At 49.1% G+C, this 13,057-nt stretch overlaps 2 protein-coding genes across 2 annotated transcripts; both read right to left on the bottom strand.

Moving 5' to 3' along the window:
• Nucleotides 1–141: 141 nt before the first annotated feature.
• Nucleotides 142–1,842, bottom strand: LOC123395949. Its single transcript, XM_045090976.1, has one exon. It carries the CDS (start codon nt 1,840–1,842, stop codon nt 142–144), a length of 1,701 nt encoding a protein of 566 aa, XP_044946911.1.
• Nucleotides 1,843–8,168: 6,326 nt separating this feature from the next.
• Nucleotides 8,169–9,189, bottom strand: LOC123405395. The gene has a single exon (XM_045099098.1). It carries the CDS (start codon nt 9,140–9,142, stop codon nt 8,309–8,311), a length of 834 nt encoding a protein of 277 aa, XP_044955033.1. The 5' UTR covers nt 9,143–9,189; the 3' UTR covers nt 8,169–8,308.
• Between the last annotated feature and the right edge of the window lie 3,868 nt (nt 9,190–13,057).

The following is a 13,057-nucleotide window of genomic DNA, read 5'->3' as shown; positions in this document are numbered from 1 at the left end:
TATTTAAATCATGTTCTCCATTATTTTATGTGAAATTAGGCATACTTGTTTAACAACACAAGTAACAAATAAATATTCTGACCGATCTGACCTACACTTCAGGAGAATAGCACCATGTCGGCGTTGGGCAGGGCCAAGAAATCATGGAGCAGCCAGAACCTCCGATGCGCCACGATGAGCCAGGTCGACTTCCTCCCCCTCCTCTGTCCGGTCGAGCTTCCCTGACAAGGCGCCACCGTCAAGGATGCTGCCAAACATGGCCGCCTCGTACAGGTAGTTCACCTGCCAGGCGTGGTGGCTCGCATGGGCGAGCAGCCAGGTCATTTCGACGATGAGACCCTTGGAGTAGAGCTGAGCCAGTTGGAGGCGCAAGGATTCGGCGAGGTGCTCCTCGCGCTGCCCGTCCACCTCGCCCTGCCGGACGTACTCCAGCGGGCCGGTGACGAGGGACCACCAGAGGGCGCCGAGCATCTGGTCCTCCTCGTCCCGGTGGTCGAGGAGAAACCGACGCACGTAGTTGCATGTTTCCTCGCCGTCGCACGCGTACTCGGGGTCCAGGGGCCTGCTGAAGCCGGTGGTGTGGAAGTCGGCGTCGAAGACCTCGTCGAAGTCTGCCTCGCGCTGGGGCCATGCCGGCGACTTGCGGGCCTTGGGCCATCCCAGGAGGGCGCGGCGAAAGAGCATGTGTCGGTCGTTGGTGATGTGCCACGAGTATTCATTGACAACCATCCGGGCTGAGGGTTCGTGCCACCTCTGGGTGAACGTCCGTGCGCCCGTGGCGGCGTATGCATCGTAGATGGCCCGGAGCGCCGGCTCACTCACCACGCCCGAGGCGGCGATGTCCGCCACGTTGAGGAACGAGTTCATGATCTCGGAGTTGACCAGGTCGGAGCCCACGTCGATGACGTCGTGGCTGTTGTTGCTCAGGACGAGGTCGCTCATGATGGCGCCGACGTCGAAGCCCCGGGCCGTGGCCTCGGCTCCAACGCCGAGCACGCTGCTGTCGAACAGGTAAATGACCTGGGCGGCACGACGATCCATCTGCGCGGACCGGTCCTTGAGGTGTGTCTTGTGCTCCACCTCTAGCGCGACCTTTTCCTGGATGTACGGGAGGCCAACGGCGACGGCCTCACGACGCTCTCGGCCGTAAGGGGTGCCCAGCGCGTGCGCGTCGGCGATCCCATCTTGCACCAGCCCTTGGAGCGTGGGAAACACGTGCATGTACCCGTACTCGTAGTGAAAGGCTATGTCGATCACATAGTTGGAGAACATGGTGCGCACGTCGACAGCGCCAATGAGCATGTCTGACATGAGGCCGCCGAACACTGCATTGTTGGTCGTCAGGGCCTCGGGCCAGTCGGCGGCGCCCAGCTGGGCGAGCACCTGCGGTGAGGCTTGCCTCAGCGCCTTGCCCTTAGGGGGGAGCACGTTGCCGATTGCGTGTTGGGTGCTTTTCCACAGCGCGAGCTCATGCGATAGCCGCAGATGCACCACCCTGGGCCGTGCCGCTGCTTCATGGTCATCTCTTGACAGCTCGTCCCTGCCGACGGTGAGGCTAGCAAACATCTCCGCCACCATGCCTTGTGCCTCGCGTGACAGCCTTCTCAGATCCTCCGTGGCTCCCTCACCCATCAAGGCCCTCGCCTCCGAGTATCCCGCGTACACAGGGAAGCCAAGCTCGGCCTCGGCCTTGGCCACCAGACTCTCGCCCCAGAAATGCGGAGGAATTCTAATGCCACTGCCGCCGGGGAGAGCGTCTTTGTCCAACCCCGCTCGGGCCGTAATGTTGAGGCCTTGGAGAGAGCAGCTACCCCATCGAGGGGAGGATGCGTCCGCCCCCATGCTTAGCATATAGTAGAGCAGTATAAAGGAATGCTGTTCCCCAATCCTCGTATTCCTCAGCCAGCATATATAGGAGCAAGCTCGCCGGCAGCAGCAACACATTTATTTAATGACAACTAGGATTTTATTCATGGTTTAAATCAAAAGGTATACAAGCGACCAACGGCAAAACACATAGTCACAATGAATAAGCCCAATGAAAAAGACCCTGTTGAATATATATTTGTGTATTTATATTGTGCCATAGGCCTACTTCCTAGTTTTTTGTATAGTTAAGAAAACTTCCAGCTCCTTTTGCTAACGAGTGGGCTTCGAAATTATTTTCTCTAAACTTAAAATAGGAATCTATAAAAGAAAATTTTCTAGACCTAAGATCAATGTCCTTCACAACTTGAGCATATAAAGGTAAAGCTTCTCTCTTGATATTTCGGGCAATCAGGTAGCTGGCACCGTTCACTCATTTCAACAAACACAATACACGCACTCACTCAATTAAAATAATACTTTCAGAAAAGTGATTTCTCTCATTACAAAAGATAGATTTCACTATTTTGAAAAAACACATTGCACTAATTCAAAAGGATCGATTTCTCCAATTTTAAAGACCACACTACACTTACGTAAAAAACTATATAGATTTCACTCATTTCAGAACACATTACACTCACTTACAAAAGATATATTTCAATCATTTCAGAAAACACATTACACTCATTGACAAAAGATACATTTCACTTATTTCAGAAATAATAAGTTTACTAAAATGTTGAAATTTAAACATGTTTGAAATATATCCAAGAATGATCTTGTTATAAAGGTCTTGACCCAGAAGTTCAATACATAAAAAGTTTCAAAAATACATCTATGGATTAAAATATAGGCATGATCGAAATTGCCAAAGAGAAAACAAAACGCATGTATGCTTGATAGGTAATTGTGTGTCACGAAAAGATGGTCATACATGCATGTGTCTTTTATCTCACATGTGATGGGTCCTAGACCTGAAAATATACAACATGCAAAGCTGGAGGAAAGAATGGAATGCCCCTCCCGTATATGGATGCTTTATTTGCTGTCATATGCTCATTGCCTAGCTGGTTGTCAGTAGATACGGGAACCGGTAAAAAGATCTTTGTGCCGTGTAGAAGCAGCCGACCGCAAATTGGTACGGCCGGCCTACTTGTACCGCATATGGGTCGCCCCAACATGTATGGATTAAATTGTGGAGTTTTTATTCATTGATAGCAGGCAATCATATAAAAAATTGCCCGAGAAATTTTCAATATTTTCATTTTCAATCATGATAGTATTTTTTGTTTTTGCGCAAACAATAGAGTTTTATTCCAAAATCATAGGGTTACAATCAAGAGGCAAGAGCTCCTCAATACATCGTGGACCTCGACCTAACCATACAACAGTGGTATTTTTCGTACGACTATACAGTGTCAAACGATCTGCAACCCTATTCTGAACACAACTAATCTTGCAAGGAATAAACTCTCCATCACCCAAAAGAAGATGAATCTCTGCAACAATGTGACCATATGCAGACCGAGACAGGCTGTTACCCAACATGGACTGAAGGGCCACCGAGGAGTCAGACTGAAGAATTATAGGCATCTCAGAATGCTGAATAGGGAGAGCCATTCCTTGCATTATTGCATGCAACTCAGCTTCCAGGGCATCATTACAATTAAATATGCAACGATATTCTGCAAAGCTAACACTTCGGTCATTCCATCTCAGAATCATCCCAGCCGACGTTGACCCATCATCAGGCGGATCATAGGCACCATCAACTGACAAGGCAAGACGATCAGGCGGTGGTCTTGGCCGATTTTCGTTCACAACAATCTTTGGAGACACCACCGGTGCTTCCAACAGCATAGGCATTTTCCCTTTAATAATCTCTTATGTTGAATATCTCCTGGATAGGTGTAAGGATTGCATATAACTTTGCAGGTAAATTACAGTAGCTCCCACTGAAGGCACATCCTTAGCATGCACTAAATCAGACCGAAGTGACCAAATACGCCGCAACAACATGATCACACATTCCCTCATTAAAGAGTCACAATTAGCTAGCAAATTCAACAACCAATCCTTCCCAGTATCTTGCATCAACTCCTGAGAAGGCAATTGCCAAACTTTCCTCATATATATCCAGATTTCATGTGCGTGATCACATGCAATAAGAGCAGGAAATCTAGTATCTTGCTCCTTAGCGCATAGAGGACAAGAGTCTCGAGTTGAGAGATGGCGGAATTTCTTACACACATTAGTTGTCACGGCGCCCGAAACAACCCAGGATTGTTGATATTCTCACCAATGTTTTGGTGCACTTGAAGCTTTTGGAGAAGCAACACATGATTGAAGTTCTAATTGACAACTAAATCACATTATGTTTAGGGGGTATGTGTGAGTTTAAATTGGAGTTCGAGTTTGTAACAAGATCATCGATTTATAAGACGTTCCTTGGGTTATCCGAGTTCTTTCGAGCTTGAGATTGTTTTTGCTCGAAGAGTTCTACTATAGACAAACCAACAAAAAAATGAAAGTAATTATGGTACCAAAATCCCTTCTCTCTATGATTTATAGGGTTTAGCATGTTTTACACATGTGCTCATAATTATCATATGATATATGATTTTGCAACAACAGTTTGATCTCATTGTGCAAACAATATCATGTTCTTTTTTTGAGAATAAAAGAAATCATGTTCACCATGGTATAAAAACATGAAAACCAATTATCACCACATAAGATAACACGCACAGGAAAACAAAGTGGAGGTCAACTACATATGCATGGATGATCAGCTTGTTGATAGTGTGGGAGAATTTTTTGGATTTGAAAAATAATTCAAAAAATTACTACTATGTTTGATTTTTGAATGGTCAATTCTCGCATATTTACCACTACAAACATTGTTTTTTTATTTTACGAGCATAAAACACCATCCCTAACCTTGTAAATATGATTGCTTGGTCGCATATTGTTTCCGACATCGCCACATAACCCCTAACTCACCACCTTTTTTTCGTCAGGTTTCCGGCTTTGCTTTGCGCCAACTCCCACTCCACCTTGGAACCCCTATCTCGCCACTTGGTCAAGCCCGAGGGGGACTCCAAGTGGATGTGCGGCGCGTCCGACTAGTGTCCGCATGAATGCAAATCGGATGCCAATTTGGGTCGGGAATGTGTGGAGACGTAACATCGAACGGAAGAGGTTTGGGTTTACGTCCCCAAGTTAGGTCGGTTTGTTCGTCCGTTTCACCCAAGCAGACATAAGCGGACCAAATGCATCGACGTTTTGGTGTTGCGTGAAGCGTCGACGTTGGACATGACGCTCTTGGGACCCAAAGATGGCGCTCAGCTTTGCAAGGTCATCGGCTGCACTGTCACGGACGGGTGCATGCGCCGAATGAGAAGAGAGAGAAAGGGTGAAACGAGTGGGCGGACGGCCAAGATTTTGACAGGGAGGGAAAGCGATCCGTGTGCTCCTCTGTGACTGTGATTTTGACAGGGACGGGTGCATGCGCCGAAGAAGGAAAAAAGATTCCATCGCTGTCTCTCGACACAACACAAGCTAGCATCCCGTTTCGCTCCGGTGCATCCCTCACTGTCTTGACGGGCAGATCAAGCGCCATTACTTCGTAGATTGCTGAATGAATGAATGGATGGGTCGGCAATAGCATGCATGTGTACGTACGTGTCCACGCGGTACGTGCATGCATTCGTGCATACGTACGTGTCCACGCACACCCTCTCGCTCGCCCTCTTGATGAGATGCAGATTGGACGCCATTAACTCGTTCATCTCTTTTCCTAGATTGCCACCAATCTCAGCTGCTCGCTCTCTTGGGCTGTCGGGCTCGCTCTCTGTACAGTTGCTGTTGGCTGCGTGAACGTGTGCATCGGCAGGCATCAGGGGTTGGCGTCCGTTGCTCTTCTTACCGTTGTACGCGCCGGAAGGGTCGAGCCCAAGCCTGCCTAGACCACCAAGCCGATGATCGATCGTCGAGAAACGAAGAGGACGGATGATGGGACAGACACTCCGCAAGGCACCGACTGCTAAAAGTGATTGATGGGAGGACATATTTTTCTAAACACACGGATAATTAAAGAAAAAAGTTGCGACCGAAAACATCTTGCCACACTTGTTCCCTTCCGGCGACCGAAAACCCTAGCTCGCCCGCACATTCACCACGGGGGTTTTCAACAACAAAGGCAAGGGCAAATGAAAGTTGGACATTGGCGCTGGCTCATCCCACGCGCCGTCGCCGGACATCCTTCGCGGTAGTTCCGCTGGCGGGGAGGGCTCGCCGGCCACGGGACCGGATCTACATCCCGACGCATCACGTGCATTACCACTGATAGTACCGCGTGCCGTTGCCGTGGCACGACGTCAACTTCCCTCATGGGTGCTACCTCGACCCCCATCGCATCCCAGTGTCGCACTCGCCACAAGTACACACGGAGGATGTCGTGCCGCCTGACGTGGGAACAATGTCGCGACCCGGCATGTGCGCTAGAGACCCCCAATTGGGAAGTATGGTTCGTCACCGAACACGACGTGTGCTGCCACGGCGCCGTCCTGCTGGACAAGGGCTACGCATCACTAGTACTAATAGTTTCAGAACTTATATGAAGAAGGTCATCTAGGTATTAAACCAGAAGGATTACTACTAAACCAGATTGTCAAGCACGAGTGCATGGCAATCATCGTATTCTTTTGTCACTTGCATTTCAGTCAAGAAAACAAAACAAAACGTTTCAACCAAAAAAGCAATAAACTTAAAGCTGGGCGGTTTTGACATGGGAACAACGCCGCCGACCCGGCATACGCGCCACACACACCCAACTAGGAAGTGTGCTTCGTCACCAAGCACGACGTGCGCTGCCACAACGCCATCCAACTTGACAAGGGCTGCAACTCTCGGTCACCAAGCACGTCGTGTCACCAAGCGTTGGCCAAGAATGAAGGAGGCGTTGCAACTCTCGGCGAGCACCGAATGCAGACCCAGCGTGAGGGGAAGAGCGTCGTGCCCGATGGCACAAGAGGAGGAGCTCCAGGAGCAGGAGGTGAAGGAGCATGTGTGCCATGCAGAAGAGCCGTCAGCATACGTAGTAGACGGCCGAGGGGGCGGCACGGGAGGCGTGGCATCAGACCACCCGGACTTCATCGACCTCAGTGGTTCTACGGACGATGGCAACCGGAGGAGCATGTTTTCTAGTTTTTCAATTTATTTTTAATTATGTTTAAATGAAATTTGTTCGGTCGATTGACAATGTTTAGCTATTTTTTGTTTATGCACATGTCCGATTTTTTCTTAATTTCACGCGCACAATGTTTCGGCACAGGCTGACCCAAACAAAAAAACTGACATGTCCATTCGCTCACCCAACCAAACGGATAAAAATGGATAAAATCCGTGTCCGTTTTCGTTGACGCGTTAGAGTAGACCTTAGAGCATCTGCAGCCGGACCCCTCAAGCCCGCCTCAAACGTCCAGACAGCCCGCCCGATCACAAAAAATTGATCCAGTCGGACTCCTCATATCCATCTCAAACGTCCGGACTGACCGGCACCCCTCATATCCATCTCAAATATGGGGATGATATGAGGGCTCGTGGACGTGTCCGGGCATGCCCGGTCATCCCGCCACAGAGGACACAACCCCACCCGGACCACCTTTTCTCTTTGTTTTTTCATTCTTTTCATTTTCTCTTTTTCTCCACCAACCACGTGCAAGTGACCAGAAATATGAAAAAATATCTGAAAGGTGCGGCTACTCAGAAGGTTGTAGGATCCGTCCCTGCTACGTGATTGATAGAAGTACGTTGTAGCTAGCTAACTACTGGCTCCCTTCTTAAATATAAGACATTTTAGAGATCCTATTGTAAACTATATGTGGAGCAAAATTAATGAATATATACTCGACAATATGTCTATATGCATCCGTATGTGATCTTTAATGTAATCTTAAAAATGTCTTATACTCCCTCCGTTCCTAAATATTTATCTTTCTAAAGATTTAACTACGGACTACATACGGATGTATATAGACATAATTTAGAGTGTAAATTCACTCATTTTGCTTCGTATGTAGTCCGTAGTTGAATCTTTAAAAAGACAAGTATTTATAGAACGGAGGGAGTAGTCAGTAACGCGTGCATGCATGTGCCTTTATTACGTGTAAAATTCATGTGCACGTGCATGACCATCATCGTATTCTTCTTTCACTGACAATCATCATACTCTTTCGTCAGCTGTGTTTCACTCTAGAAAACAAAACAAACTTGAAGCTGGGCTGTTTTGAAATAAGGCGACCCTGATATCATACTTAGATGTAACATAATTACATCACATCCAGATAACCTAGACACACCCATTAGAAAGAAAGAAGAAAAGCACCATAACATTGCGCCGCACCAAATCATGTCTCAACGAGTTTGATCATCGCCGTTACAAGGAGTATCCAAATAATGAATCGAAGCACGATTTCCCCTGGGGCAGCGCGTACAGGTGACCGGCTTGGTAGGAGGTGCCGTCCCTGGGATGTTTCATCTCATCGCCACACGTGAGGCAGTAATCCAAGGGCACGAGCCACGGTTGAGCTCTGGCAAACCAGTTGCCGGCGAGGCCGCCAACCTGACCGTCTCCTTCTCCGTCGAGCGAACAGAGGCAAGTCGGAGTTCGTATCCTGGCTCCACTAGGGCCGCGCCTGTATTGATCATGCAGTTCGGCGAAGAAGAAGCGTTCTTCCGTGGAGGAGGAAGAAGAAGCATCCTCCTCGTTCATGGCCCTGGCGAAGAAGTTGACATGGTGGTACGGGCCCTGGCTGTTCAAAAGACTGACGTATCTCGTAGCCCTGGTCAGCTCGAACTTGACCTTGTTGTTGCCATCGGCGTTGTAGTGGTGTAGCGCGTCTTGGGCGGCCGACGTCGCCAGGCTCGTCTCGAGGTGCTGCCGCGCCGCCGGGTCGAGTCGTGGTGCATACAGTGTTTCCTCGTCGTATGGATATGGTTCTTCCAGCTCCGGATCTTCTTCTTCTTCGTCTTGCGGTGGTTCCGGCTGCTCGGCCGCCGCGGCCTTCCATGTGCGGGGTGACATCGGCGGCCGGAGCCACCCGGAGCCCAAGCATGGCCCAGGAGGGTCGCCGCCGGGAGACGTTGGACAGGATAGCCATTTTTCTTCTTCCTCGTCGTGCTCGTCTAGCATGTAGTAGCGAACCGGCGGAAGCAGTGGGGCAGGGGCAACATGGCTGCTTGACGTTGACGACGGGCCCTCCATCTCCATGTGCGACGACACTGATCGGATGTTGGCCTTGCGTTGCGTTGGACTGGAACGATGCTCCCTCTATTCCCCGCTCCAGGTTAATATATAGCCATCAAGTGATGGATGCGCCAACCAAACTAACCAATCCGTTGCCCGATCCAAGTCGGCACGCCAAACCACAGGATCCGCACGCAGTCGAATATCAATCGGTTGGGTCGTCTGTTGGATCACGCATCTGGACAGACTTGTGACATTGTCATGCATGTGGACATGGTTCAGGACTTTCAAATTGGACATGCATGCATGCATGCGCTAGGCACCGATCCATCGGTATTTACTGATCCCTTCCACACATGCATGCAGAGCAGACAAGAAGCCACCGATCCATCCTTCATAACAGCAAGCGTACGTGCTTTCACGTCAAAAGGAGGAGTGGATTGATCTCCGTGCTTCCTCTTTACGTACGCCTTCTTTCCACCGTCCTCTGGCTTTCACAGAGACGCCACCCAAGCGACTCCCCTCTTCCGCCGTTTTTTCATGAGGAGGATGGAGCTTTAATTCCTCTTCATGCGACAGCATCACCTGTCCCTGGCTACATGCATGAGTGCGGCGGATCTGACCATGGGGCCCAGGCGCTGACTGCTGACATGTGTGGTCATGCATAGGCCGATCGTGGCCATGCGTGGTATGCCTTCCGCTGGTGGTGAAATGGACACAGTTGACCTGTACACGATAGTATTTTACAAACTGAACTGCACACGCCACATCCCCGACCATGCTGGCGTCCGTGACAGATCGACCCCACCCAGTAGTGTAACGCTGTGACGCCCGTAGCTTAGGTCGGTCCTCCCCTAAAATAGCTCCTCTCCTCCTGTGTGGGCTCACTGCCGGAGGAGGCAGCCAGGCAGTGTGCAGGAGGAGCTTATCCATGGAGAGCAAGAAGGAGCCGGCGACGAGCTCGTGTGTGTTGTCGGACACGAAGGGGGAGGTCGCGGTAGTGACGAAGCCAATGATGGTGGTGGGTGCCTGCAGCGCCTCATGTACGTGATGCTGTCGGGTACGGCGGAGGAGCAGCCCAGGTGCCCCCGGTGCAAAAGCCGGCGCCGGCGCCAGCACCAACAGGCAGCACTTCCTTCGTGGCACCGTCGCCGGCGCCATCACCAACAGGCAGCAGCCCAACAAGAGCTAGCCAGTCAGCCAAGATGCCTGCTCGGTCCTATCCTAAAATGCTAAGTACTTCAAATTGATTGTGCTCCCACCCATCCATCAAGGAGCCAATCTCTCGCTGGCTGATCCAGCCCGAGTCAAATCTTAATGATGGAAAACGGAGCTGGAGCCAGCAGGAGGATGAAACAAGCAGGGGAGGAGGAAGGGAGCATTACGGGATCGATCCACTGGTGTGAATACTCGGTGTACTCAAGGCGTGGTCCATGAGCAGCTCCTCCTTGAGCACGTCGTAGTTCCGCGCGAACGCCGCCTTGGTGTCCCCGGCCCCGCTATTCGCCATTGCCCCGACTCAGACGCAGCTCGCGGGGAAACATGGGAGGGAGAAATCGACCGCGATCTGGATCAGTACTGCAGTGTGGCGCCTCAGCCCTGGGTGCCACATATAAATTTATGACGCCTTTGATTTAGGCGTCACACCACTAGGGGTGGGGTCGTCCTGTCATGGGACGCCAGCGTGGTCGGAAGTGTGGCGCCTTTGCCTAAGACGTCACACAGTGTAATGTGACGGCTGACTGTCGGACGTCACACAAAAGGGTCAGTTGAGTGATTTTTTTCGAACACGGTTTAGTTTGTAAAATATTATTATCATACGTCAATTGTGTCCATTTTGCCCCGCTGTTGGGTGCTCCGTCGCTGGTGCTGCAGGTGGGCCCAATCTGATGCCTCGCTGGCCTTCAACCGTTCTGCATGGTGGTGGTGCGGATCTCTTCGTCTTCGACGACCCGACGACTTGCACATGGTGGATCTTGTCGTCGTTGTAACGGTCATGTTTGTTTGGACCTATGTTTTCTGGTGCCCAGCTCGACGGTGTTCCTCCCGTAGCGGCTTTGTCCCCGGTGTCTAGCTAGAAGATGCGCTCTTTTTGGCTTCCCGGGCTCAGTTGTGGTTTGGCATGCAGCTTAATTCGGCTTCCTCGATCCAAGTCTGTGTTCACCGTATCCTGGCTCACTGACGTGGCGGTTGGCGGCGCGTATCCTGTGTGTTGGTTTGTGTTTGCCATCTCGTCGCCTCTCCAACCTCTACCGCCATCCCTTGCCTCGCCACACCTTTGCCATGTCCAATGCTCACGCTTCTGGTGGCTCCCGTTGCCACATTCTGCGGCGAGCATATGTTCCCGAGAGCCAAAACGACGCTCTCAAAACGAAAACAAAGGGAGTAGTAAAACTGAATTTTTTTTGTATACCGAAATATTAGCTCAGAATTTCATAAATACAATTTTAGACCCTTCTTCTCAGTTTAACCTTTGAAACCCCATTGTCTCGCGGTGCCACCTCCCCTACATAGAGAGTACCAACACAACAAAAATCGACTTGCTCGTTGCTTTGCACACTACTGGCAACTAGCAACGCTAACTGGCGGTGCGTCCACATAAGGCTTGCCGCATGCATGGCTCCATGCAAGATGTGTGATTCCTCCTTCCTCTTTCTCGTTGAAGACATGAAAAGAAGCATCCTTTCTTTGCATTTCCTCAGGCATTAGCTACGGTTAGACGAGAAAGGATCCGGCTTCTAGTACTTCAGTCTACACTTTTTCTTTGAATTAGAAATCAAACTCCGTCTTGATAAGCGTAGAACACACCCCTAACCAGCCATGCATCGTTCTATCTTTACCTTTCAACCATGATTTTTCAGCACTGGTAGCTATATAAAATGCCACCCCTATATTCTGTACACATATAGCGTAGGCCAATACCACCTCCTTCCATCGAACGGTTTCACCGAGGTTGTTCACCGACTGAAACTGATTGATTTGACCATGACTCCACCAATTACTTGATGTTCCTTTTTTCCTTTGGGAATTGCTTGATGTTGTCTTTTTCTACGTAAAGGATCAGATCGATTATAAAGATTCATCGGAAATACAAAGCGTCACAAAAATAATAAAAATCACATCAAGGTCATGGACCACTGCTGCCGTCAGAACAAGTCGTCAATGTGTCGCCCGAATACGGGAGCTTGTTTGACCTCCTCATTATTAGACGAAAAAATGGATTGATATTTCGGACAGTTTTTTGGTAGCATGTCCTTTATTTTTCTTCCTTGTTTTTATTATTCCAGTTGGTTTTTTTAATGCTCACAATTTTTTTAAATGATTGTTAATTTGAAAAATATGAAATTGAGAAAATGTTCATGATTTTAAAATAACATACATGAAAAGGTATATATTTCATTGGTCATTTAATGTGTTTATAGGATCAAAGTGTTGCGGATTCAAGCAACAAAAAAATTGAAGGCTTCCCAATGAATACGTAGAGAGTCTCGCACCAATTTTCTTCATGCAGAGGCACGGTTTTTAGAAAAAAAAATAAAAAAATGTGAATAAACACATTTTTTCTTACTTTAGAGGCATGATTTTGCTTCCGCAAGAGGCATGATCGTGCCTCTCGGAAATGAAAAAACGTGGTTTTCCCTTCTTTGAGAGGCACAATTGTGATTCTGCGAGAGGCATATTTGTTTCGACGAGAGGCACAACCGTGCGAAAAAAGGCATTTTTCCCTTTCTCGAGAGGCATCATTTTGCTTTTGCTTGAGACACGGATTTGCTTCTGCGAGAGGCACAACCTCTTGGAAACGAAAATACACTTTTTTTCTTCCCCGAGAAGCACGATTTTGCTTTTGCGAGAGGCATGACTGTGCCTCTCGAAAACCAAAATATCACGTGTTTGTCTTTTTCTTCCTTTAGAGGCACGATTTTGCTTTTGCGAGAGACA

Source organism: Hordeum vulgare, chromosome 1H (assembly GCF_904849725.1).
Source record: "Hordeum vulgare subsp. vulgare chromosome 1H, MorexV3_pseudomolecules_assembly, whole genome shotgun sequence".
NCBI classification, from domain to species: Eukaryota; Viridiplantae; Streptophyta; class Magnoliopsida; order Poales; family Poaceae; genus Hordeum; species Hordeum vulgare.
The sequence above is the reverse complement of the archived record's forward strand: the minus strand, read 5'-3'. Positions and strand labels throughout refer to the sequence as shown.

What these genes read in the sequence shown, in the direction of transcription:
- LOC123395949 (XM_045090976.1), bottom strand. Translation starts at nt 1,842, where the DNA reads ATGGGGGCGGACGCATCCTCCCCTCGATGGGGTAGCTGCTCTCTCCAA.
- LOC123405395 (XM_045099098.1), bottom strand. Translation starts at nt 9,142, where the DNA reads ATGGAGATGGAGGGCCCGTCGTCAACGTCAAGCAGCCATGTTGCCCCT.